The 23,006-nt window shown below is 42.5% G+C and overlaps 1 protein-coding gene across 9 annotated transcripts in view; it reads left to right on the forward strand.

Annotated features, from left to right (window-relative positions):
- The window catches only part of LGALS8 (galectin 8), a 35,665-nt gene extending 12,659 nt beyond the window's left edge, over positions 1 to 23,006 (forward strand). The window contains exons 1-11 of one of the 9 annotated variants that reach the window (XM_025213558.1): positions 3,327 to 3,476; positions 5,594 to 5,746; positions 7,561 to 7,649; positions 10,368 to 10,578; positions 11,870 to 11,989; positions 14,754 to 14,810; positions 14,896 to 14,922; positions 16,478 to 16,566; positions 21,714 to 21,879; positions 22,372 to 22,506; positions 22,904 to 23,006. In XM_025213558.1, coding sequence (XP_025069343.1) covers positions 5,705 to 5,746; positions 7,561 to 7,649; positions 10,368 to 10,578; positions 11,870 to 11,989; positions 14,754 to 14,810; positions 14,896 to 14,922; positions 16,478 to 16,566; positions 21,714 to 21,879; positions 22,372 to 22,506; positions 22,904 to 22,912 — 945 coding nt within the window. In that variant the 5' untranslated portion in view covers positions 3,327 to 3,476; positions 5,594 to 5,704 and the 3' untranslated portion in view covers positions 22,913 to 23,006. Of the gene's footprint in view, positions 1 to 9; positions 198 to 3,326; positions 3,477 to 4,237; positions 4,359 to 4,391; positions 5,008 to 5,593; positions 5,747 to 7,560; positions 7,650 to 10,367; positions 10,579 to 11,869; positions 11,990 to 14,753; positions 14,811 to 14,895; positions 14,923 to 16,477; positions 16,567 to 21,713; positions 21,880 to 22,371; positions 22,597 to 22,903 lie in introns of those variants that run through there. The other 8 variants (XM_025213529.1, XM_006016357.3, XM_006016354.2 and 5 more) reach the window with 8 other exon arrangements.

A 23,006-nucleotide genomic window follows, 5' to 3' on the forward strand; every position in this document is an offset into this window, starting at 1 on the left:
TCAGAGCATGCTGAGATGTGTACACAGGATCCCCCTGGCTGTGCAGCATCAACACTGCAAACTCTCTACTGTTCAAGGGTTCAGGGTTTGAATATCTGTTCAGGTGTCTCCAGCTAAGTCTTTCTACCAGGGGAATTCTCCCAGATTACTTGAATGTGTGTATGCAACCTTTGTAAGCTGACTTCTGGTACAGCATGGTAAGTAAAGAGGTTGTAATTTTTACTACTAGAACAGATCCCTGCTTAGGCTAGGAAAAAGTCAATTGGGAGGACTTCGGGTAAAAGACAGAGGGACTGGTTCTTGAATTTACTACTTCAGGGTGCTTCTATGTTGTGATTTTTTTTTTTAATCTCCACTTTTCATGTATTTTGAATGTCTTTTTTGTGTTGTCTTCTATGCAGCAAGTGTAGCTTCCTGGTGGAAATAGTTTCACCACAGTATGTTTTCAGTATTTGGTCCATACTTTTTTGAATTGCATATTCTGTTTAGTTACTGGATAAAAGATTGAACCCATAAGGAATAAAAGGAAGGCTGAGCTGAGATGGAACCAAAGCCTAGAAAGAAAACTTGGTAGGAAAGAAATGAGGGAAAGCCAGATGCCACTCCTGAGACTGTCACCAGGAGCTAGGAACCAGTAAACTGATGTTAGCAGAACATGGCTGCAGGGCACTATGCTTAGATCAGTGGTTCCCAACCCTTTTTTGCTAGGACCCGCTGCTGAGAATGGAGTGTAGCAGTGGTGGCGCAGGGGCAGGGGCGGGGGAGCTCCTGGCATGTGGCATGGCTTGTCCTTTCTTTATGGCACCCCTGGCATTGCCCCCGCGACCCTCATTTGGGTTGCAACCCAAGGTTCGGAACTGCTGGCTTAAATAAATGCCCAATCTTCTGTTCTTACCAAGGCCAGTCAAGGATTGGATCCATCAATGCTGCAAACTGTACCTGCATGTGTTGCTCCCCAGGGAGGAGCAGGGGAGGCATAAATGAATAGGTGTGTTTTCCCTATTCTTTTTATTTTTACTGTATTATTAAAACCATATTATTTTCTCCTATTCAGTCCAAAATATCATGCAGGCATTCAGGTCAGGGCAATACCACAAACTCAAGAGACTCTTAATTTCCTGAGCCACTCCTGACTGCAGGACAGGGGCACATGTTGACCATGGCAACTGTGTGGTAACTGTTTGGGCTCATGAGTTATCCAGCTTAGAGTTATAATATAACCCAGGCTTCAGTGAACAGTAGGGGAGGTCACAGGTTCTCAGCTGGTGCTCAGGGCTGACAAGTATCATCTGGGGCAAGGCAAAGCTTCTGCTGAGACCCCACAGTGTTAGTCTTACTGTGCAGCTGCAATCTTAGCAGCTGTGAGAATAACAACCTTCTGCTGGACCATAACAGGTTGGATGTAGTTCAATGAGGTAGTCTCTTACTTCCACAGTTACTAAGAGTACTAGTGAGCAAGCACAGAACAGAATTTCAGAAAGGTATATTGGTGTACGGCTTGTGTCCCAGACATAGTCTTGTGTAGACAACATGCTGCTTGCACTATCATGGGTCTGGTTAACTAGAGAAACAAAGATGAGTGAATAGTCCCAAAGGGGCAAGCTGTGTGCAGAGCATAGGGTGACCACCCATCTCTAGTTGGGCAAGACAGCCCCTAAATTTAAACATCAAGTCCTGGTCCCAGAAACATTCAGCCTGAGACAGCATTTGTCCTGGATTCCCAGTACCATGTTCAGGGATCGGGGTTTTCTGTTTGCTGTGAGAAAACTGCAGAAACTGGCAGAGTGTCAGCCTGCAAGGGGCTGCTTGGGACTGGGGGAGTGGGATGCAGGGGGTGCCACATGCATGTGTGCATGCACACACATGAACATGGCTAGCAATACAGCCCAGGCAGCGGCAGAGAGCAGCTCCCCCAGCTACCTGCAAATAAGTCTATTGTGGGGGGTGGCATTGGCAATGCAGGGGGGATGGGAGGGTAGTTTGAGGTGTAGGATTGGCAGCTGGGGTCACTGCCCAGCTGGGGTGGTGCATTGGGCCTGGGGCTGGGGTGGGAATGCACAGCCGCGAGGCCCAGCCAGGGGTCAGGATGGAGCTATAGGCAGCTTGTCTAGGGGGCGGTGAGGGGCATGTGTCCTGCTTTTGCATTGTGTAAAGGTGGTCACGCTAGCAGAAGGGTAGCAGGGCAGGTCTATGCCCAGCCGAGCTGCTGATGCCCAGAACACCGTCAGCCTGTGCTGTGTGGTTTGTGGTAGTACAATCAGCTGCCACAGTGACAGTGGCTACTTTTGTGCCCCACAACACCTGGGGCACTGCTCTGCCCTTTGCCCTGTCTGTGTAGGAGCATCTAGTAGACCCCAAGTCCATGTAAGCAGAGAAGCAGGCACTTGGCAAAGGTGTGATGGGACTAGGGAATAAGGGGACAATAACAAAATGCTAGGATGGGGGGACTCAACATGGGAAGGAAATGTTCAACCTCAAATTTTTGCTTTGTGAGCCTGTTCAGAGGTGTTTGGGATTGGGTGTGTGAGGGAAAGGCGTTTTGGACCACTGAGGTAGGGCTTGTGTGGGAGAGCAATCTGCCACTCATCCTAGGACCTCTCCTCCTTCTGCTGATATTGGAGTCCTTTTCTTATCCCAGGAGAAGGAGCTTACTTAGCAGGCCTCGTCACAGTTTCACGTAGCAGTGGACCCATCCCTGCTCGGTGGTGAATGTCATGCTAAATGACAATCCTGACTCGTATTTTTGTGGAATGACAGAGCAGGAACCAGTTGTAGGGTGGATCTGAAGCTCATCCATCACCATGCTACAAGCACCTGCGATAGGCTGGGCCCCAAGTTAGAGGCCAAATGGCCAGTGCTGTACCTAGACTTCTGGTGGCCCTGGGCGAACTTTTAGTATTGGGCCCCACTTTGCCAGAGAGAGTGCTTTTTTATTTATTTATTTATTTTTTTGCATTTTGTTTAATTGTCGGGCCTCCTTTCTGTCTGGGCCTTGGGTGGCCACCTGGTTCATCCATGCCTGTGTCCGGCCCCGCAAGTGGCACGGAGAGTTTGTATCAAGGTGAAGGAAGTGCCACTTTCCCCAGGATCACCGTGTTGCCATGATTAAAACCTCACAGCTGTCCTGATGGACAAAATTCAATTGTATCTGAGGACTGGGCTGAACAGTAAGCTACAAAGAGATGGGCATGCAACAGCAAGAAATAAAAGGAGGCATGAGTGAGGGAGCTGAACAGGAGCTGCTCCTTTAAGGAGTGGGGAGGGTAATGCTAGTGGAGGCAGTCTGAGCCCTGCATCCCTGCTGATGTCACTGTGTTAGTGCAAAGAGAAACCAGGAAATGGAGGAACCATTTTCCCTGCATGAGCAGGGGGACCAGCTGCATTAATCCAACACAAGTGGCGGGAATGGGAACAGACATACTTGATTTGCAGTCAGACTTCAGCTTGAATCTGTCAAGGGGTTGTTAGTTACAAAGGTAAGTTAAATGAAAAACCAGAGTATATCTAGGTGGACAGCATCCCCTTAGAAAGAAAAAGGAATAAAAACAAATAATAGAAGTAGCTGTTTTTAGATGCTGAAACTAAGGTTGATTCATTCCAGGGAAGCGATTAAAAGAAATAAGAACAGGAGTGCAAGGACACCGTAAGGTTAAAATCCTGCCCTTCCCTGTGTTTAAAAATGTCTCTGATCTGTTAACGGATATTTTAAGTGAATCGGTTTGTATTTTCTAGTTCTGATTGCTGGCACAGTCTTGAGGTGCTTATGTTACAGACCGTATATCTACATTATATTCATATTAAATATCCACCCCCCGCCCTCCCACCAAGCCAAACTTCAGTGAGATTAGTTTTTAAAAAAGGAGGGGAGGGAGAAGTTTCACTTGACTACTTTAATATTAACAAACCCAGCACTTCTTGGTTTTAAACTGACAGCAGCCCCTACATTTCCTAGAAGGTGATGGAAACGCCTAGGGCGCTTGTGTTTATTGTCTGCTGCAAGAACTGTTATGCAGTTAGATAATTCCAACAGCATTTTACTGCAGTCCTTTTCCAGAAATCTGTACCTTGCAGTCTTGTAAAACCCCAGAGTTGTATCACTGCCCTACAGTTAGAATTGGTAATCGCAAAGCAGCAGCACTGCTACCTGGAGGGATTAGTGTTACAAATATTGCTAGTCATGTCTCTCCCAAGCCCATAAGCAAGATCCCGTAGTTCTTAATCATTCTCTTGTCTCCAGTTGTGAAGGTCTACATTGCTGCTGTCTCTCTGTGCCTTGCCAGTGGCACCATCCCCCTGCATTGCTGTTGGCTGCCCTGCCAAGATTTAGACTGCGCCAGGTTTATGCACTTTGTGCCCAGGTCATAAGAGTTCTCCAGCTGTTTTGTTTTCCAGAGTCCTACCGTCCTCTTTCAGTGAAGTCTAGATTGCTGTCTCAGATCATGGGAGGCAGCATAGCCTAGCTGATAGCTGTCAGACTGGCAGTCAGAAGATCCAGGTTTTCCTTCTGGTTCTTTTGGCCTTCTCTGTACTATTGGGAATGAGGCCCAGAATGAACAGCATCTTTAGAGATGGGAAAACTGAGGGTAATGAAGTTTGCCCTACTGTAAACTCCTTTTGAATTGGGTGGATTAAAAGCACCAGCCGACCCTATTAATAGGAATAAGTAATTCCTGTTAATACATGAAGTTTTGTGTGTCTGCATAAGGTATTCTGCAAGCAGTTTGGCTTTCTTTCATTTGGGTACTGAATTTTGGCCACTGCAGGATGCCATTGTGAAGAAGGGAGGGGTAGCTGTAACGGGGAACCAGTAGTTTCATTTCTGTTCGTAGCTGACTATTCAGTAATTCTGTGGATTACAGTCTACCAGCTGTTTGCTAATACTGGAGACTGTATATACTGAAGGAGACTGCTAGAAAACAGATTTTGCTTTGTAGCTGCAATCACTGCTCATCAAAAGGTAAAACAACCCGTAAGAGAGAGCAACCATCTTTTAACCCTCAAGAGAAAGTAAGAAATACAGCCTTCAGACTTTTCTCCCTGGAAAGATTTAGGAATGGGTGGGTAGGGGAGGAGGGAGAGGAAAGTAGAAAACAAATTAGTTGTCTTTCTTATTTTGCTTGCTGTCTATCTTATTTAGTTATAATATAAAGGTGCATATCTATCCTGATGTCTTCCTCTTTTGGGACCAATTTTTGTTTGTCCCTTTCACACAAGAAGGAACATTTCCCTCTTGCTCACCTGTGCAAGGGCAGGGCTAAACTCCAGAGAAGTCTGGACCAAACAGAGAGGGCATTGTCCATGTTCCCATGTACAGCAGGTAGTTTAGGCAATATTGCATCTCAATAGGTAAATATGTTCCTAAAGCTCCTGGTAAAACTCTGTAGCTGCACACACTGCCCCTTACTAAGGGTTGTGCCTTGTTAATACCACTGAACCCTTAATTTTCATACCTTTAAACTCCCAAACATATAAACAAAGATATCCCTCATAAGAAATTTTCAATAGCATGCAAGAAGCTTGAGGGCTTAATATTTTGAAAGCTACTGTTTTAACACAAGATTTTTAATTAAATGCTAACTGTTGTTTTCCAAAGAAAATCCTACTTGAGTGCCATCAAAACTGTCCAAGCTTTCAAATATATTCAAAAGTCATCGCTGGTCTTGAAGCTGACAGACTTCAGCAGATCTGAACTAGAGGAAGGAAGATGATGTCCTTGGACAACCTGGAGAATGCAGTCCGTAACCCGGTAACTCCCTATCAATTCAATAGCTTCTCCTTTAGTAGATGGATAGTGGTGTCCATCAAGAAACACTGTAGTGTCATGTCAGCAAAGCCTTTTGGTGTGTTCTTCACACAATGAGAAGATTGAGAAACCTCCAAATTTCTCATGTCTCTGAAGAAAAACCTCTGCTGCCTACAGAATAGTTCCTGAGTTACGGAGAGTCCATGAGATCAGTGTTCTCCCAGCACATTCAGAATGAGGGAAAAGCACTCTCAAATCTGCAGTATGGTATGCCTTGCTGGGTTTTGATGGTACAGGTTACTCCTCACTTAACTTTGTCCCGGTTAACGTTGTTTCGTTATTATGTCACTGGTCTATTAGAGAACGTGCTTGTTTAAAGTCGCGCTATGTTTGGTTATAATGTTGTTTGGCTGCCGCCTGCTAGTAGGTAACTACTGTGACGTAACTGGATTCGCTTAACGTTGTTTCGCTAAAGTCCGATTTTCAAGAACGTAACTACGACGTTAAGCAAGGAGTAGCTGTATTGGCTCATTTCAGTACTAATGTGAACCTTAAGCAAGTTGAGTGCTTAGCCAAGTGCTGCGTTTGGGGGTCAGAGATGTACTTTTTGGCTTGTAGAATGACGGTGTATATCTCTTGTCTATCTTACTGGGTATATTGATTAATTAGTTTTACTTGGTTGTCTTGGTTAATTGGTTAACTTACGAGGAAGCTGAAAAGAGGGCATATAATGGGAAGCTAGTGTTGGCCTTAACTTTAGAGGGCACGTTGGGGAGTCTATGTTGTAGACTAGGGTGGGTGGTAGCACCTATTAAAATTAGGAGCATCAGACACCTTTTATCAAGGCTCTGTTTTAAGTGGCTTACAATTTCACATTGAAAAAATTAGAATTTGGCTAAGTTTTTAAAAACTGAACGTTTGCTTTAGGTCCTTTCCGTTTTAACTTCAGCTTATGTAGTTCAGCCATTTCAGAGAATTCAGTAAAAGGAAGAAGTTTTGTCAAGGTGAAGTCTGGCAACCTCTTATTGGAAATGTTTTGGCACCCCCCACGTTCCAAAGCAGGGAATCAGACCTGGCAAGAAGTGGACTGTGTGTCAGGTGTATGTATTTTTGTCCTTTGAGGGGAGGAGGGGACACAGAACCTGGCCTAGTTTAAGCCTCTTGGAAGATTGCGGTTTGTAGGTAGTTTTCAGCAGCTGAAATCCCTGAAGACTTTACTTAGCATGCTGCAGTTTATAATGGAGCAAGCCTCCTGCAATGGCAGCCCTAGTCTGCCGTGCTAATACGCGCTGGGCGATACTCTAGCGTTTAGTTGCAAATTCCAGTCTTTTATGGGTGGCAGTTTTTCTTTCTCTCTCCCACTATTGTGATTTATCAGCAAATGTCTTGTGCAAAGGGTGTGGTCTCTTGCCGTCTCTTTCCTGCAGGGTCAATAACTACTTGGCCATTGGAAATGTTCCCTTGAAACTCTTACCGTCTTATAATCCGAAGGAGAAATGTTGTTGTTTTTTCCCTTTTCTCCTCTACTGAGGAAGTTTTTAAGGATTTACCTAAACTCCCTTGTGCCAAGAATGAGTTTTGCAAAGTTGAAAACTTGCAATAAAAACTGTTTTTTCAGCTTAGATGAAAACTTTTCAAGTTCATATTTTCTGTTGTGAGACCTAGAACTGCTTCAACTGCTGACTGGAGAGAACCTTGCTGTACTCATGAGTGAGACCTGGATTTTTTGCTCCATTCATTTTGTTTTTATTGTCTTTAGCTTGGATGTCCCAAAACCTTATTTTTGAATATTTTGATTTTTGCCCACCTTCTCATAGGTCATTCCATATGTTGGGAGTATCCTTAGCGGTCTTCTTCCTGGAGAACTCATTGTGATGCGTGGAAGCATTCCTGATGATGCTGACAGGTAGTGACAAAGCTATTTATTGTTCAAGAAGTCATAATATCAGCTTTGAAGGAGGGGTCTTAAACAAACCTTAAATGGCTTTTCATCACTTGTGGAACATACGGTCTTTGGAAATGTCTTCATTTTTCTACGGTAAAGGCAGGGCTTTGTGAACTTATGATCTATTATAATCAGTGGAGAGACTCATTGTTTTAAGTGGGCACAGACCTCCTAACTTGTGTGAATGACTGAAAATGGTTGAAATCTTTGGAAAGAAAGCTTTAATAGGGAAGTTCTTTCAGTCTTGAAAAATTAACCCATATCATCTTTCAAAGGGATAAAATCTCTGTGCCTTTTAATTTGAATTAAAAAATTAGAATATGGCAGGCAGAAAGACTGATTTTTGTGCCTTTTGATCATTGTAGACTAGCAGCATGGGGTGTTGCCCAGAGAGTTAATGGGAAGCTAAGGGGTAAATTGAAGTTTCTGAGTGAGATTTAAATAGAATGAGCCAATCTTTGCTCAGTCCTCTTGCTCCTTATATCTGTTTCCCATTTGATACATGTAGCTTCTTGTATCCAAGAACCTTCTAATTAATGGTAAAATTATAATATTTAATAAGTGCTACTTGAAGAAACTGGTTCTCAAATGAGAGGAGGAAGTCTGATCTGGTATAATGCTGGGAAGCAGAAGACCTGGGATTCTATCCTCTATACAACAAAGGGATGGAGGGGAAGGGTGGAGGAGCCAGAGCCCCCATGATGAGTGGAGGAAGGACAATTGTAAAGATGGTTGAAGTGTATATGAGGTGCTCAGATTCTCTGGTGATTGACCATTGTTCTGATGCTCATAAATTAATTAAAGGGGAGACTTTCAAAGACACAATTATTTTCCCCCTTTTCTTTCCTTCTGCCCTCAAAACAAATTTTGACTTTTTGTATCTTAGCATGGCAAAGCAGAGACTCCCTATGCCTGATGAAGGGTGACTGCATGCAAAAGCTTGCAAAGAACTTAAGATATCACATCTACCCAAAGATCCTTGCCTGCCTTAGACCAACATGGCTACAACCAAAAACCCAGCTGTATCTTAATACTGTATTTACTCAAATACAAGACATCCCTCAATGTAAGACGACCTCCCCAACAGGTAGATTCTACATACGGAAAAATTTATAAATTAGTTATAATTTTCCAGGTATAGAATCTAATTATTGGAGGTTTGCCTTAAATTTGTCCCACTCTCACTGTTATGGCAGGGAAAATAAAGCTGGGGGATCAGGTTAGCCTCCTTACCCTCTGCTTCCCTGCAGCTTCTTCCCCATTTCTTTCCTTACTCTTAGACCCTGCTCCGCCAGGAAAAGGGAAGTGAGGGGCAAATTTGAAAACACTGGCCTTGAAATAAGCATACCTGTAGTCATTTGCATATGGTACTCATAGACTTAATTAACTCATCCAGAATTGATGTGTTTGACCTGTTTGAAAATGCTGCAAGTTTTAGCACAGGTACACACTTTTAAGCAGTGCTTTTGTACCTGATTTTATAGCTTACAAACTATGCATAGTATTAGTCCAAAGTAAAAAAAACCTTATGATTTACCATGTAGCTCATTGGGTTGGGCCCCAGCAGAGTCAACAGCATTTCAAGCCATGAAGACCCCATAGCTCAGCACTGCCTGTATGTGTGGGTACACCAGATACTGCTCCCTCACCCCCTCTGCCCCCAAAAAGGATCCACGTGCTAATTAGCCCTTCAGCCATGACAAACTGGGTGTGCTTGTCATGAGTCCTGGTATCCTCCAAAAATGTATGTGCAGATGAGGCATGGGACAGTCTGGTCCAGCTCCACCTCTTGGAGGGCAGGAACACGTTAATCATATGTGCAAGGCTGAGAGAGGGGGTGACAGAGGGATTCTGGTTGAACTGTTTGGGGCCTCATTTGGTGATGTTTGGTAGGCATTTAAGGATCATGAAGAAACAGGAATTGTTGGAAATGGGATAGCTGTAGGAGTAAAGAGGAAGTTGAAATATATGCAGTGTAGTGGCTCACATGACTTGGAAAAAGTCAGCGTTGAGGGAAATTGCACGCAAGGGGCACTACCACATTTCTTATTCAGATGGGCTAAACTGTCCTTGTGGTAAAGGTTTCCATCAGCATAACAAATGTAGCATTTCTGGCAGTGGCTCTGGCCCTCCTGGTGCCAGCCTTGTATGTCAGTACCTTCAGCTCTGGTGCCAGTTCCCTGTGGAGGGAACACTTGCCCTTCTTCTGGTTTTTTGTTTTTTCCTTTGGTCTTTAAAAAAAAAAAAAAAAAAAAAAAAAGACTCCCATCAGCATGTTTGCCCAATATGGGCTGTGTGTTCCTAGTCATGCTCGACTGCATTTAATTAACTTCATAGTTGGTTTCTGTTACTGAGCACATGATGCTGTTGGCAGCACTTTAATGATAAGTAATGTATTTAATGAGGTATCCTTGTATGCAAATATGAGATGAGGGGCTTGATTCCCCATGCTACTTAGGAGGAAAAAACCTTGTCTTGTATTCGAGTCAGTATGGTACTCCCTGTTACATAAACATTCTAATCTTTTTACTTTCATTTCTTGTTATACCCCCACCCCGTGTATCAGGGTTTAATGCAAAACTCTCTCTTTAAACTAAGGTCAGAACTTAATTAGATGTTTGAAACTCTGAGGTCACGTTCTGGAAGAACTGAACCAATTGTGTTTTGTCTTATGACCAGGTTCCAGGTGGACCTCCAGTGTGGCAGTAGTGTAAAACCTCGTGCTGATGTGGCCTTTCACTTTAATCCCCGCTTCAAAAGATCTGGCTGTATTGTCTGTAATACATTGCAGAGGGAAAAATGGGGTTCAGAAGAGATCACTTATGAGATGCCTTTTCAAAAAGGCAAATCATTCAAGATTGTCTTTATGGTTTTGAAGGATAAATTCCAGGTGAGTTGCAAATAGATTCATCGGCAGCATGGCTGTTTTTGTGGGCATGACAGTATGTAGGAGCACTGACTATGCTTACTTATGCTGTACGTACAAAGAGAGATCATAGAATGGACTCATCGAATGGGCACTAAATAATTTTGGTCCATAATGTGGCATTACTGGCAAGTCTCCTAGTCCCTCAGCATCCATAGTCAATCTTCTCTCCTTCTCTCTCCTTTCTGACACCACAACAGGATTACTGGTGCTTCTGGTAATGACAGAAAAGGATGCTGCTCCTGTTGGGGCAGCAGCGACAGGTTGGAGCCCCAGTGGCAACAGGAGCAAAGAATCCTGCCACTGCTGCTGGTGGGACCTCACGGACAGCTGGAGCCTCAGCAGCCGCAGTGGCAGAGAAACCAGCTGCTGCTGCATTTGGGGGACTGGGGCAACAGTGGCTCTCCTAGGGATGTCCTGGTGCCATTCGGACCACATGTTGCCCTCCATGGGGGGCTGATAGGGTGATAGTGATTGGGTGTGGGAGTTGGGAGAGCAAAGGAGCAGTCCCTTATTGGCTAGAGAGCACCTGTTTGTGGTGACCTTGCTGTGCTCCAGCCAGGGGGCTCTGAATGTGGATACAGTCCCTAGTTCAGGGGTGGCCAGCCTGCAGCTCCAGAGCCACATGCGGCTCTTCAGAAGTTAATATGCATCTCCTTGAATCTTTGCACAAGCACACGGTGACCAGTTTTCATAGCTGTTACGTTGCATGATGCGACTGCTCTCAGCGAGCACATTACTCAGTTTGGACTCGGAAGTTTTGGAGTCTGGAGCTGCGGGTTGGCCACCCCTGCCCTAAAGCATTTTAATTTCTGTAGTGCTACAAAGTGCTGAGGCACTTCATCATGCTGTACATGGTCCAAGGCCTAAGTTTTATATACTTGTACCTTCAAAACTGTAAGAGTAAGCACACATACGTCTTCATACATACATATCATACATACATATATCTTCCTGCCCATACTAGCTGCTGCTTTATTCATCTCTATTTGTAAGAAAGGGTAGTCTTGCACCAAACTTCCTGCATACAGGAGTGCTGGACAGTGTTCTCCTTCTGTTTAAAGAAGATGCTAAATAGGAAAATGTGTGTTGGTCTAGCTCTGTCAGACTGAAATTAAATGTATGTAGATCTAAGTAGGTTTAAGTATCCTTCATTTGCTGACATGTGGTGTGTTGACAATCAGAATGTGGCGGGAGGCTGTGTGTGTGAGTGTATTATTTAAAAAATTAGAAAACTGTCATGATGCCTTTTCAGGTGGCTGTAAATGGAAAACACTTGCTTCTGTACAAACACAGAATCAACCTTGAGAAAATAGACACAGTTGGAATATATGGCAAAGTGCAGATTGAAATTATAGAGTTTGTTTCCAACAAGGTAAGCTGTTAAATTGCTTAGTTTATTGTTGTCTTTTACTTCAGTATAGCATTTTGTAAAGTAGAAGACATTAATAATGAAATTGAAGTCATAAAGGATAATATAAGCTCCAGTACCAGAGTGTAGCAGCATATCCTACACTCATAAAAATAAACTTCATAAAAATGAAATTTATTTTCTACTTATGGGGGTTTTTTACAATCTTGTGCCATCTACACTTTTCCCAGAGCCTGACAAAGGGACTTTGATCTCGAAAGTTTGCAGAAAAGGACAATTTTCTTGCCATTTTCCAGTTGGTCTAATAAAAAGTATCATTTTGGAACCAAGAGTTCTAGTTTTTTGTATGTCTTTTTGTCTCAAACCAGCATGGCTACCAAGTACACCCCTGCAACATCTCCTGACACTTCTACAACAATGCCCCTTCATTTTGTAGTCACATAAAAGAAAAAATATTCATGCAGGGATTTTTTTTTTTTGGTGGTTCTGAAAAAGTTGGGGAAATAGGGTTGTACAGTGCAAACCTGAGGTGTCTTTAGGCTTGTTGTTCACATGTGGATTGATATCAGTGTTTGAATCCTTTTGTGTTGGAGCATACAAAACTTATGGGAGAGATGCAAACAGCTTTCATGATGTAGACTATGGCAAATGTAACTTATCCCTTGAGGACAGAATGGAACCTTTCTCTACTGTTTGTATCATTTTGAAGTTCATGGAAGATCATTCCCAGAACACACTACTTTCAAACGTGTGCAAAGGGTATAGCTACATGGGACAATGCAAGCATTTGCAATGATTCGGCTCCTGAAATTACTGAATGCAACAATGCATTATGCAGGGTGGACATGCTCCAAGGCAGCCTTTGAGTTCCCTTTGTGCCAAGCTTTTTTCTACATGACCCTAACCAGGTGGTGAAAATCAGCTTTCTGGGTGCTTTGAACAGCCATTTGGTTTGGCTGTGATGTTCAGAGGCTAGATGCACAGTTTGCGTTTCCGTCAGCAGCTAGATCTCCTGAAGAAAGTGAGCTAGCGTGAGGGAACTGCTCCTCTCTTTCCTGTACAGAGATAAGATCTTCTCATCTCATAGAGGAGACAGGAAAAATCCACAGACTCTCCAGGTACAAGGGGGGCAGTGGCAGCCTTCTCTTCATTCCCCTTACCATAAGCGCAGCTCAAAGTGGCGAGCTTCTCTTCTGGAGTAAGTCAAATGAGCCCGCTCTGAAGCAGCTTGCCAGATCCCCTGCAGCATCCTCCCTCTCCCCTTTCTGCCTCAGCCTGAGGGAATCAAGCTTGCCACAGTGGACAGTGGCAAGGAAACTAACCTTTACTCCTTTGCAGACAGTGGCAATCAGTGCAACACCACCAGGGAGGAGGAACAACCAGAGGGATTGCTATTGTGCATATAATTAGTCTCTTTCTTTCTCGCTTGGCATGCCCCTCTGTCTGTCTGTCCAGTAAAATTCTTGGAATACCTAGCTGGTTTTCATGTGAGAACTTCCTGGCTTTATGCCTAATAACCAAAACCTAAATATTCCTTGTTTTCTGCCAAATCAGGTCTATAATGTCATGAGGATTGTTGAAGGGTGGTAGACATAGGCCTGGACGCAGTAGAGACTGAATTCTAAAGAGGTGTCCACCAAACTCTTATTTGTACAGCATATTTGTAGATATACATCCTAGTATTCATATGGCTCTGACACCATATGTCAGGACTGTAAGTTGACTTGAAGCAGAATAGGTTTCAGGTTTGGGAAACCGATGCTGCAAGTAGGCTTCAGTGATTAACATGTTACTGTTCCTTAAGGCAAAAATGCATAAGGACGTGGGTTAATCATGGAGGGAAAGGATTGTGTAAATACAATTTTTCTGCTCTAGTATCAGTTTTAGTCTCTGTTTTAATGCTAGCTGCTAATTGATTTCACTTTCTGTGCTACCCATTTCCCTTCAGTTCTGTTTTGAGGAGGAAGGAACAGGGTTGTACTTTGTGGAAGACACGACCTGCCATGACCCAGAGGGTGCTAGAAGTGGCAAGGCCAATGTGACCAAACCTTGATTCAGTGTTCAGGTTACATACCATGCAAATTACTTAGTGCCATGGTTATTAACCTTTTTTTGACTCGAGGCACCTGTTGGAAAATGTCAGCTCTTAGGTTTCACTTGTTTTTTTGACTAAGGAAAAATAATTGAGCAGTTCTATTGCAAAGTGCTCAGGAAGACCAAAACAGGTCAAATTTTTTGACATTGGATTCCTATTTGAAATCTCTGGATTTATCTTGTGAATCATATGATGGCATTGGAACACCTAACAGTGCTAATCTTGCATGGCACCCTGTTCACCCCTAAAAGGATCTCAGGCACCCCAGGATGCTGCAGCACTGTGGTTGAGAATCACTGATCTACTGCAAAAGGCTTGTTAGGATCATGTCTCCCTGGGCCTTGTATCGTTGTCATCATTGCTCCATAAAAGATGCCTTCCAAGTCCCATCAATAGTGCAGTGAAGATCTGCATGAAAAGCTGCTGAAAAGCAATGCAGAAAGACCAGTCCATGTCTGTCAAGTAGGGGTCTAAACTAGAGTGGAAGTGTATTAGATAGCACAATAGGGGTTCGATTAGCTGGCCGCCTGATGGGTTTTTTATGAGGTTTTGATGTCAGGATTTAGAACTCCAATCCTTTGTATACAGAGCCTAATACATTTCTGGCAAACTCACTTTAGAGTGAAAGTACTAATATGTGAACAGTGATTTATAAATATCTTTTTTCTGCAGTCTTTACAAGGCTCTCAGCCATCGTCTCTAGGAATAACAAAGATAAACACAGAAAATGTACGTATGGTTATCTTGTGGTTCTGTGCTCTCCACCTTCTTTGATTGTTTTAAGTTAATTTCGTTGTTTTTGGGTTTTTTGTAGGGGGCAGTGCCAGATGGCTCACAATTTGTAAGTATCTCTATGTACAGAGCAAACACAAAAAGTCAGAATGAAAACACCTGGATCATTAAAAAAAAGATGAGATGACATCTCCTGGATCATGGCTCATCTTTGCTCATAAATATTCAGCTTTCATTTCCCTGTTTAAGTAGGTGTATTCCTTACAGAGCACTTAATGGAAGGGAAACTTGGATTCTAGGTCATTTGCAGAACACACTGAATTGTCAGTGTGTTTGTATTTCATGTCCAACTAACATTATGTACTTCAGCTGATTAAAATACTTTAGCAGTATAAAATTTAATCTGTTGAACATGAATTGGACCCTGTAATCTGAAATACAGAATACTGCTTCGGTACAAAATGGGCAGATTTGCTGAGAGGACCATAATCTTGATTCTTTAATGGCGTCTGTCAAACTGTAGAAACTTTTTGCATTTAAGTCTATATCCTAGTCCTAGAAATTTCCTGTAAAAGTGCAGAGAATGAACCAGGCCAGTTTTTAGGGGGAAGAGGAAAGAAGCCATAATTTGCAGCAAACTTTCTAGAGAGTTTGTAGCTAACTCTTCACTATAGTCTAATTCTTCTTCACCTTGGGTATTCTTGGTGCTCTGGTTTCAGTGTGTAACAATTTCTTGGCATCTAGTCAGTTAATAAAATCTCATCTATTCATTCCTTCCCCTCCAAAACAAGACATTGCAGATTCTTTTTCATTTGACTAATGCATACCAAAGACTGGTGGTTCTTTCTGTGCCTGGTGACAGTTGCTTCTACAGAAAGCCAAAACCTCTTATAACTCCATTTTGAAAACGGATGCACCCAACTAATATTATCTATCCTTACTGGATAAATACCCTATTTTATACTGGTGCCAGGAGGAAAGAGAACTTAAGTTATTCTATATATTTTTATGCAATTGTTTTTAACAAATGTGGGATAAGACACTTGGATAATATTTATTCTGAAGTATGACTGAAACCTGAAGCTCTTTTGTTTCAGGGAATGGATGGTCATATACATGTAGGTTTATGCACATGTATCTGAATAACCATGCTTGGTGAGCACCTAAGTCAGCCCAAAGAATTTGGTGTCTGCAATGTCCTATGTTGGTCTCTCGTAAATGGGTCAAATAGTACATTGCAAACAGTGAGCCAAGCTGAATCCAGCTTTGCATGAGAAGTTTGGAGTTACCAGAGTGAAAGGATCTAAACAAGATTAAGGAACAAATTCCCCAATTCCACTTTCCCCAGGCCCCAAATAGATTTTTTTTTAAAAACTTGCTCCCCATATGTTCACTGCCAGAACAGCTTTGTGGATTTTGAGTCAAATTATTCAGCTATAAACAGGACACTGGAATGAGCATGCCTAAGCTATAAATATAGCATCCTAATGGTTACTGATAAAATATAATCTATTAAATGTGGCTAAATTCAAAAGACTTCTTTAGATGTATTCTTCGATTTCCAGCAGCAACAGCAAAATCAGCACAAGTGCCAACAGTGTATACTTAATTGTAATGCATTAGTTAAAACCACAGTTCATAATCCCCAGCGGTTGTCTTTTCAGGCAGTTCCTTACCTTGCAAGGCTTAATTCTGCACTTGGTCCTGGACGCACAGTTACCATCAAAGGAGAAGTGAATAAAAACCCAAACAGGTTAGTAAATGCCATCACTTATAAAAAGGCAGATTACACAGTTACTTATAACTGTGTTGTTTCACTGCTTTTATTGTTGTCCAAGCTGCTCTTTCATAGTTTGATTCTTCCTTATCTATTGTACTTTTAAAAGAGACACATCTTCAGTCCTAGTCAAGGAGTGCTATAAGGAATGCTACTTCTGAGTCAGCTTCATAGTACAGTTTTACTCTGAAAAGTGACTATAAAATCTATCAGGCTAACTGTATGCATTATCTGTATACTTCATTATTTGTAATAAAGAGCATCTTGGAGCCCTGGCCATGGACCTGAGACTCCATGGTGCTAGGTAGCACATGGCACAGACTGTCCTTACCCCACATTGTGAACAGCCCAAGTAGATGATGAGACACAAGGGGCACGTCTGTGTGTGCACAACTGTGCAGCAACAGATGGTACTGTGCAGTCCTGGCATTGCACGAGTCCTTTTCAACCCTACTGTGTAGTAGCAATGAGCATCACAGCTCATGTCAGCTGATGCTATGTTGCTGTAGTGATGAACTACATTGCCATAGCTCATCACTGTGGTGACGTAGCATCTCATGTAGATGTGCCCAGTATGAAGCAAAAGTAATCAATGAGGTGGACAGTATGGTTAGCAGGAAAAGGAGTTACACCTGTGGCACTATCAGTAAGGACTTTTTATAAGTATTGCAGCAAAGTGGAATTTTAAGGTAGGATTTGGAGGAGGAGGGAGGAGGCAGCTTTGCAGATGTTTATAGAGAGCTCCTCCCCAGCATGAGGAGCAGTGTAAGAAAAAGCTTGAAGGTGTGTGTTTAAAAAGTTATAACAAGTGGGTGATGAAGGATGGCAACCTGGTTTGATCAGAGGTGGGAGTAAGCAACTTGACAGCAAATGAGAGGTGATGATGGGTCGTAGAGAGCCTTGAACATGAAGGCAAGCAGTTTGATGCTAAAGAAAGGGGAGCAAGTGTAGGGATGCCACGAGTGGATGACATGGTCCAAGTTATGAGCTAGGAAAACTCTTCGCCACTGCATTCTCTGTAAGGTATGTGTTTGGCACAGCAGAAACAGCTCTGTTATGAAAAGTGCAATTTTCATTCAGACCCACTCTTAATGTGTGTACCATGCTTCCTGCCAGAACATTCATCACAACAACCTAGCAAAATAACATTTCAAGAACGCCAACCAGAAAACATAGCAGTGTTTCAAATCCCTGATGATTACCAACACTAAAACATTTTACTCTTATCTAATATCAAGTCCACATAAAACACTAACTCGATAGAGGCATGAATAGACAAGTAGCATCATTTTTCTTTTGATCATGAAACGTTAATCAGCCTAGCTAGAGCTATTTCACCAGTTCTCTATCTGCACTAGTTAGGCGGGGTGGAGATTAGCAGAGCATTTTAAATTGCTTGTCTTTGGAATATTTTCAAACTTCAATTTTCTGGGGACTTGGAGCATACTTGAGGTTCTTTAGAAAATTGTGTGAACTTTTGCCCTTAATCAGAACATTGGTCTTCTCCCAATACCTCAAATAGAGTGGAAGCCATAGGTTGCCCTTAGTCAGGATCGTCATTTGCATACAATCTTTGTATGCAGGCAGTCCTCGGACTTATGACACAATTGGTTCCTGAAAACCGTGTCTCTAGTCAAAATGTTGTAACTCGGAACCAATTTTCCCATAAGAAACTGTTATAAATGGGGGATTGGTTCCTGAACCAATGCCCAGTACCCTATTTTCACTAAAAATACCCCAGAATATTGTACTCGATCAATTATAGATGAATAATGTAGCTACATTATTGTATTTATAGTCTAAATAGCAATCATATTGATTTGGAAGGGCTTCTTTGAGGTGACTTTGCTGGACTTTTTGAAAGGCTCTTGGCTGCAGGTTTTCCTGGAATCTTGTCTGCTTTTTTAAAGAAAGTGTCCAAGGAAATTTGGACAGATGTTGTCCAGGGAGATGAGCGATGCAGCAAACTTGTTCGCTGGCGTGGCATCACATCAGATCAAGCGTTGTAAAGTTGAAACTGACGTCAAAGTTGAAACAGGGGGTCAATTTATAAATGTTGTAAGTGCAAAACATTGTAATTCGAGGACTGCCTATGTAGTAAGACAGTAGCCTCTTTCCTTCCTTTGTTTTTCAGTGGAGCTAACCCAAGATGTTTAAAATGAAGGTAGGCAGATGGCAGGGTAAATTTGCACCTTACAGGCTAACTAAATTAGAGATGCATACACTTTTGTCCAAAGCTATCCTGCCCTTTTCCGGATTTCAGACTAACATGGCTAAATACCTCTCTCTGCTCATGTAAAGTGAAGATAGCCAGGCATTGGTCTGTAGGACTTAAACCAAAACAACCCTTTCCCCTCCATAACATTTTAGAGGGGGGAAGGGTAGTGCAACTAGCTAGATGTTCTGCATTTCCTTTATTCTAACCCCCTGCCTCAGTAAGAGGGAGAATTCCTAGAAATGTAATGCTGAAAAGGAACTCACAAAATCATGACTATGGTCCAACCCACACATGAGGGAGGGTCAGGTATAGTTAAACCACCCTGCATGGGGGTTTTCTCTGAACTGTTCTTGAGATTCTCCAACCTCTGTGAGGCATTCAGGGTTTTGGTTTATTTTGTGTATTTTTTTTGCTTCTGTTAACTCCCTTTTATAGTTTTTATTGTTTGGGTTTGAGTTGGGTGGTTTGTTCTCCTGAAAGCCAAATTAAGCTCTCCGGTATTCTGACATTCATCCTGTTCCTGTCCTGGTGTCTGCATCACTAGCATCTAGGCCAGCCTGCCTCGCTTATCCTACTCTTGCATGTTTCTCCTTTTCTTTAATTCCTTTTACCAGTGCTCTCTTGACCATTCACTCCCTGATCCTGCTTACCTTGACTGGTGCCAGTCCACATAATCTTCAGTATGGTGTAGTCCGTGTATAGGCATGCAAGAAAAGGGCATAATTACATTACCTGCATAACAAAATGCCAGTCTAGATTTGTTGCCTATTTCTGTATACCATATTTTCTCGCATATAACAACACAACCCCTATTTTTGGGAGGCTCCAGGAAGGAAAATAAACCCACAACTTACCTTGGAGTACAGGCAAGTAACTGAGGGCTGGGGGCCATGCACTGGCTGCATGGCAGGGCCTGATCTGGTGTGCTGGGGCTGTGTGGCAGGGCCAGATCTGGTGCACCAACGCAGGGGCTAGGCAGTGAGTCCTGGGCCTCACGTTGGCTCTGGAACCAGATACCATGTCCAAGCTGGCATGTGGCTCCAGAAAAACCAGCATATGGAGTTAGACCCAACATGTTGGGTCCTGGGCTTTGTGCAAGCTCACACCCATCACTTTGGCTACGGACCAATCCTGCATGAGGCCCTAATCCAGCGTGTGTTTGGGGTGGAGGGGGGCTTCCTGTAAGTCCTGAAATTTGGTAGTGGGGGCAAAGAGGGACTGGTGGCAACATTAATGGCTATGACTCCCAGAGCCACAATTAATGCTGCCACAGCTCCACACCCCCTCTTGCCCAGCTCTTCATATTTCTGGACCCACAGGGAGCCCTTTCACTAGCATATAATGTACACTCAATTTTTTTCCCCAGCTGGTTTTGGGGTGGTGGTGGGGAATTTGTGGTTATACGTGACACAATACGATACCTTAATGCATAAACTGCTTATGTGGAGAGCATATTTCAGCCTCATTGTCTACTTTGTAACTAGTTGTATTCTGGTTAACTTCATACCCATCATAGCTTTCTGTCTGGAACTAATACCCTGTAACTGCACCCAGAAAGAGTGAAAAGTAACCAACTGTTAAAGAGCTGCTATTCAAAAACCTTCAAAATGAGGGAGCTAATACTAGGACTGACAGTGCTGGACACGTAGGGAGCACTGACTGATTGGGTAAATGCATAGCTTTTTTCTGCTGTAAGGCTATGCATTTTAGCAAAGTATACAGTATTTGCTATCTTTTAAGCTCCCAGCCTATGGCTGGAGTGTTTATACCTGTTCTTCCTGTGGTGACTCTCCTCTCCTACCTGATACACTTCATTAGAAGATAGGCAAATATTTTCCATGTTTTAGCTATTGGTTATCTTATAAGCATGTGCTGTATTTGCCGTAGGGATGATCCTGACTAGAGATGTAATCTGTGCCGACTCGGACAGGGGGAATTGTATCCTGGAAATAAGGTTCGAGTTTCTCCTGGGTGACTTCTCTTCCTTCGTGCATTCCCCAGTGCCAGGTTTAAAAATTCACCTTTTTAGACCAGTGTCTCCTTCATGCATCGCTACTTGGCTTGCACTGGCCCTTCACAGAACTCAAGAACCATTTGGAGAAAGCCATGCTTGCAATTTAAACCTACCTTCCAAAACACATCTTTTCCTTTTATCCTGTTATCAGGGTGTAGCGAAATATAGGTCTTATGCTTTAGGCATGTGCCTAGGGAGCTGACCCTTACATCTGGCAGACACATTGCCAAACAATCATTTCGCCACATACCCAGCTAATCGTTGTGTCTGCTGATTTGAATGCCAGGTTGTGGAAAGCTACATCCATGACAGTCTTTCTAAACATAGTGGAAGTTGCATGCCTGCAAAACTGATTCTTTTAAGTCACCTTACTCTTAAGCCACAATGATCCCAATACTCATGTGCATACTTAGTTGTGGCATTGACTTTGATGGAATTAAGCTTAGTGTCTGTTGTAAGCATGTGGACTGGTCTTTGCAGAATCAGGTTCTAGTTTATAAATCCTTCTTGCATTTTTCTATCAGTCCTTGGTAAGAGCCAAACACCTGGGAAACTATGACTGGTAAAGCATTTGTGCAATAACATGCAAGTCACTTACAACAAGACAAAGATGCCTAACTGCATCTTGCTCAGACTTCTCAAGAATTTTCACTTTTGGATCCTTCGATCAAAAAGAATAGTTGAGGAAGTTAGAAGGTGAAAATAAAGGGCTATTAAGTAATGTGTGATACCAAACAAATGTGGCAAGGTCATTCTTTCCATCTTTTAACCACTCATTGCTGCCTCCAGAATGATTATCAGACACTAGTACAGCACATTTACTTGAAAATGCAGTAGTCAATCAACATGACAAATTAGTTGGTGTGACTAAACTTTTAAAATATTTTGCAGCTTTACTATTAATCTAAAATCAAGCGACTCTAAGGATATTGCCCTGCACCTGAATCCCCGCATAAAAAACAAAGTTTTCGTGAGAAATTCTTACCTTCATGATAGCTGGGGAGAAGAAGAAAAGGAGGTGGCTCATTTCCCCTTCAGTCCAGGAATGTATTTTGAGGTAAGGCTACTTTTGAGGGAGTAGAAAAAAACCAAACGCGCCTGTCATAACTAACAAAAAGAGTTGGCTAGTAGCCTTTTAACCTCGGGTAGCTAGCATCAGAGCAGGTGATTTTTCTTTTATAAGTCAAAGGAAAAAGAAGACTTAAAGTAGTAGCTGCTTGTTCAAAATAAATCCAAATGATGTAATTTACTGCTGTGATCAAACACTTTATTAATCCTCTTACCTGTGTGCAGAAGAGAAGAGGGAAAGGTTAAAATTTTTCTGACAGTTGCAAACAAATCTGTCCGTTGTCTCATGCAATCCAGTTTGCTGACAGCTGCCCCCTGCATTTTTTTTAAATTGAAACTAAGTCCTTTTGAAGTCCTGGTTTTAAAATGTTCCTTTCATGAAACCTAGTATTTCATAGAGCAAAAGGCAGGCTTATCTGATTTCAAATTAGATTCCTGTAAGTTTCACTCCAAACCTGACTGTTCTTGTTCTTGCTTTCAGCTCATCATTTTGTGTGACGCTCACGAGTTCAAGGTTGCTATCAATGGGGTACACGTATTAGAGTACAAGCATCGATTTAAACAGCTGGGCATGATCAACCTATTGGAGATCACTGGAGACATTGAGTTACTGGATGTGAGGAGCTGGTAGTTTTCTGTTAGGTTGAAGAATCCTTATAATGCTATTTTAACAAAGATTTTTTTTTCTTTTTAGTCCAGATGTGGTGCTGAGTTTTCCAGGCTGTCTTCTTTTTTTCCAGGGTTTTGTAATAATGCCTATCATAATGGCTGAGCCCTATTAAATTAGATCTTCCCTAGTCTTCAGTATACTGACAAATTAAACTGATGTTATCTGCTTCAGTAGGCATAATGCTTCTGCTGTACGAAGAATTCAACTACCAAACCCTAGCAATATAAAAAAGTTGCCTTATAGCATATGTAAGAAATACAGCTTACATAGCAAGAGTCTAGAGTAAAGAGCATTCCTTAATAGAATATTCTCAACTTCATAATCAGTATTATCTTGATTACAGCTAGACTGAAATATGATTCATGAATCTGAAAATGGAGTGTCAGCTTCTTCAGGGATCAAGTCATAAGGGAATTGTACAAGAAGGGAGTATGCTGCTCTCAGCA

The sequence above is a fragment of the Alligator sinensis genome, unplaced genomic scaffold (assembly GCF_000455745.1).
Source record: "Alligator sinensis unplaced genomic scaffold, ASM45574v1 scaffold93_2, whole genome shotgun sequence".
Taxonomy (NCBI): domain Eukaryota; kingdom Metazoa; phylum Chordata; order Crocodylia; family Alligatoridae; genus Alligator; species Alligator sinensis.